Raw genomic sequence first — 3,833 nt, 5'->3', positions numbered from 1 at the left:
TCCCAATTTCAAAGAATGTGCCCCCATTCAAAATACCTTTTCACTAGTTTAGAAAAATGTTTAAAATTTCAGAAAATTTTCACAAATTAGAAAACAATACTTGCAAATTAGGAAAGTGATCGCAAATTCGAAAATGTTCATTAATTTAAAAATGAATTATGTTTCAAGAAAATGTTCAAAACTTGAGAAATATGTTCGCAAAATGAATAAAAAGAAACAAAAGTTAAAAAATGATAAAGGAAAATAAAAAAACAAATATAAGGAAAACAGAAATAAAGGAAAAAAATTAGAAAATAAAAACACAAAAAAGAGAAATAGGTCGGGGAACGTTGCCAAAACCGCGGAAGAGCTAGTTGGGCCGGCCCAAAGTGTCCCCGGAGGCACAGGCGACGGGTTTGGTTCGCGACATTCTCGCTGTGTCTTCCGAATACACCGGCTCACGATTACGTTACCAGCGTTTGTTTCGGCCACGTCGGTTTCAGTTCCCGTGTAATCAGAAAACATCTTTCACAAAACCGAAAACACCCGTATCCAATACCGCTCGTCCTGATCGTTGTCTTCCTGATCGTTTTCTTCACCACGAGGACGAAGGAGCAGCGACGATGATCTCCCTCGCCATGAGCAGTACCATCGCCGTCCCTCCGTTTGCCTCCGCCGCCGAGCGCCGTTGATATCCATTCGCCTCCGCCGTCGTGGGCTGCGCCGCCGATCTCTCTTCGTCGCAGCCGTGGGCAGCGTCGCCGTGAGCAGTAGCGATTGTTGTGAACGGCTTCTTTTCCGTCACGAGCCATCCGAGCAGTTGTCTGTCCTCCAATCGTCCGGACTCGCATCGTCTACAAGGCTGACGACGGTATTCCACGGCTCCCTACTCTCTTGCGTGAACCAAACACATATCGTATTCAACTACCTCTAATCTAATACAGTGTATTCTCATTACAGCAGTGAATACGTTACCTGAGCTCCAACCAAACGCGTCGAGGGTGTCTAGCCTGTGTATTGCTTCTAACTTTAGTATGCAATTGAAACGAATTTGACTAGGCCTGGGCAGACGTTCAGGGATGCGGTGCGGAACGGTCTGCTAACAAATAACGTGTCTGTGTTTTAGGGAACAACACTGGAGACAGTGGCGAGTCTAGTAGGGTGCTCAACAGGCTCTCTAGCCTACCCTTCATAAATACAATTTTATTTACTACTACACGTCCCAACTCAGCAACCCAATCTCTCAGTCTCGCCAAACAACACCAACCGAACACACGCACGTAGCGCACAGGACATCGAGGAGGCACCCATGGGAGCGACATGACATACCCTCACGCTCCGTAGCTCGAGACAAGCATATCAATATTTGTTTGTTGTAAAAAAACATATCAATATTTGTCTGTTGAAGTAGGAAAATACCAAATATATAGTCCAATTTGATACTTTTCAAAAACTTCAGAACAATTACAATAACTACTACTACTCCGTCCTATTATGTAAGACTTTTTTGACACTAGTGTTGTGTAAAAAAAACGTCTTACATTATGAAACGGAGAGAGTACATGCTTCCAGTAGTAATCTGGCAATTTTTGGAGCTTATTTCAAGAAAAAATATTAGGAGATGATGGCTATATTTTGCTACATAAATTCAAATTTTGGTTACTTTTTTTAAAATCTAGCAAATGATATATGTTTCTAGTAGTAATCTAAGAAAGTTTCAGCTTGTTTGAAGCGAAAGGACCGGGAGATAATGACTATTTAGGTAGATAGATTTAAATTTCCGTTCAAAATTTGATATTAAAAGAAAACCATAAAATGACAGTATTCGGGCAAAATCTTAGCTTATTTGGACAAAAGGATTAGCATTTAATGCCCTTTTCTCTTCAAAATGGCATTTAATCTTCTCGCTGTTAAATTGAGCCCACCCTTCGCTTTCCTCCTAGATTCGCCACTGGTTGGAGATGCCCTTAATTGACAACAACTCATGGAAGGGTAGATATACTTTAAGCAATCGACATAACAAAGACTTATCTGTCATGCCACCAGCTCAACCAAGTTTCTTGGCAGATCGCCCATTAACAACGTATTTTTTTTTATGGTACATGCTCAAAAGCTGTAGCCATGGAATTTCCTATAGTTGTACGGAGCCGCAAACAAATACTTCTGCACAAGGTCCTCTGCTTCTATTGCCGGAGCTGAGGCATAGCTTACTTCATCACTTCATCGCAGTTCTTGCAGAAGAAAATTGCATATTTGTTTTTGCTTACAAATTGACCCGAAACTTCTCTATAACTATCGAGGAACACTTTCAGGTTTACAGCATGGCCAATGTTGATCAAAACTTGGTGCTAAGAATTTTTCCACTAGAACCTAATCTCACCAAGTCTAGAGGCGTCTTTGAACCCACCTCATAGCCAAAATACAAGAGAAACACTAGCTTCAGAACGTGCACGTTCCACATATGTTTATCTGAGCAGAAGAGAACACTACCAATGGAGCTACCGCAAACTCCATGTCAAAGAAACAAACATAAGCATAAATGTTAAGGCAATTTACAGGGGGACTAAGCGTCGCATGCTCTGTCAATGTTTCACAAATTTACCGGACTGCGAACACCAGAAAAAAACGACAAGACAATACAACAACAGCAGCAAAATCAACTACATTCCTGGGGCTTTAGTTTCCCACGGCGCCTTCTGCTGCTGCTGCCGCAACGGCCGGTCCTTTGCTCTGCCAGTACTGATAGGCATAGTAAACGGAGGACACTGCTAGGGCGCCGAGGACGATGTAGGTGATGATCCTCAACAGGCCGATCTGAGTAGGGCCCTTCTTCTGTTTGCTCTGTGCCAGCAATGCCTTTGGCTTGATCTTCGCCATGGTTCAGTTCTGGTAATGCCAAGAAAAGAATCAGCACAGAGAAGTTTCACGAAGGTATTCTGAAGCATTGCAATGATTTTTTTCCTGAACATAACGTTTTTGCTCGGCGTGTAATAAACTGCACAGTAGGCTTATGAACTGCTGGGTTTCTTATATCAATCAGGAATAACTACAAGCATTAGGTTGCGCAAAAATGTTCTCACAGTTATATTGCATCATCCATGTGTCAGACGAACAAAGCAAATGCTTGTAATGTATGAATCCAAAGGTTTGGCTTGAATGAAATATTAGTAATGTATAAATCCAAAGATTATAGAGATGTACAACACATAGATAGCAGAGGCATACCCATTGTCAAAGCATAAATATAATGACAGACTAGAGAAGATGATATGATCGGAATTCAGATCGCAGGTGGTTTTTGCGGCTTCAAATCATAAAAATGAGGTCTCGTAGATTTGATACTGAATTTCATGTTGATTGACATAACTAGTTAACGTTCATGACGTAGGAGGATGGCATTCACAAGTCATGCTCTCTAAGATACAAACCGTAAACTGGTAGTAAGATTATAGAGATATACAACACATAGGTAGCAGAGGCATACCCATTGTCAAACCATAAATAGAATGACAGACTAGAGAAGATGGAATGTTCAGAATTCAGATTGCAGGTGGTGTATGCTTCAAATCATGACATAAATGAGGCTTTGTAGGTTTGATGCTGAATTCTATGTTGATTGACTTAATTAGTTAACTCACGTGACATGATGGCCTTTACAAATATTATGATGATTTTTATAAGGAAGAAAACAGTAAACCAGCAGTAAGAGTGATTGGGGTTAAAGCTGGTCATTACACACGGTGCTGGAAGTCATGTCCAGCACACAACCAAACGATGTGACTCACAGTCGTCTTTTACATTTTTCTGTCCTTTAACACTCACCGAAATGAAGAGATAAGAAAATCGGTGCTTTC

At 41.1% G+C, this 3,833-nt stretch overlaps 1 protein-coding gene and 1 long non-coding RNA gene across 2 annotated transcripts; one reads left to right on the top strand and one right to left on the bottom strand.

Annotated features, from left to right (window-relative positions):
• Positions 1-418: 418 nt before the first annotated feature.
• On the top strand, positions 419-1,386 carry LOC123073532 (uncharacterized). The gene is made up of 2 exons (XR_006435681.1): positions 419-850; positions 940-1,386. It is a non-coding gene; the product is annotated as an uncharacterized lncRNA (long non-coding RNA).
• A 1,108-nt stretch (positions 1,387-2,494) lies between these two features.
• Positions 2,495-2,863, bottom strand: LOC123076721 (peptidyl-prolyl cis-trans isomerase CYP21-3, mitochondrial). Its single transcript, XM_044498835.1, has one exon. The coding sequence runs from the start codon at positions 2,854-2,856 to the stop codon at positions 2,656-2,658; it is 201 nt and encodes a 66-aa protein (XP_044354770.1). The 5' UTR covers positions 2,857-2,863; the 3' UTR covers positions 2,495-2,655.
• Positions 2,864-3,833: the final 970 nt, after the last annotated feature.

This window comes from Triticum aestivum, chromosome 3D (assembly GCF_018294505.1).
Source record: "Triticum aestivum cultivar Chinese Spring chromosome 3D, IWGSC CS RefSeq v2.1, whole genome shotgun sequence".
In the NCBI taxonomy this organism is placed as follows: domain Eukaryota; kingdom Viridiplantae; phylum Streptophyta; class Magnoliopsida; order Poales; family Poaceae; genus Triticum; species Triticum aestivum.
The sequence above is the reverse complement of the archived record's forward strand: the minus strand, read 5'-3'. Positions and strand labels throughout refer to the sequence as shown.

What these genes read in the sequence shown, in the direction of transcription:
- LOC123076721 (XM_044498835.1), bottom strand. Translation starts at nt 2,856, where the DNA reads ATGGCGAAGATCAAGCCAAAGGCATTGCTGGCACAGAGCAAACAGAAG.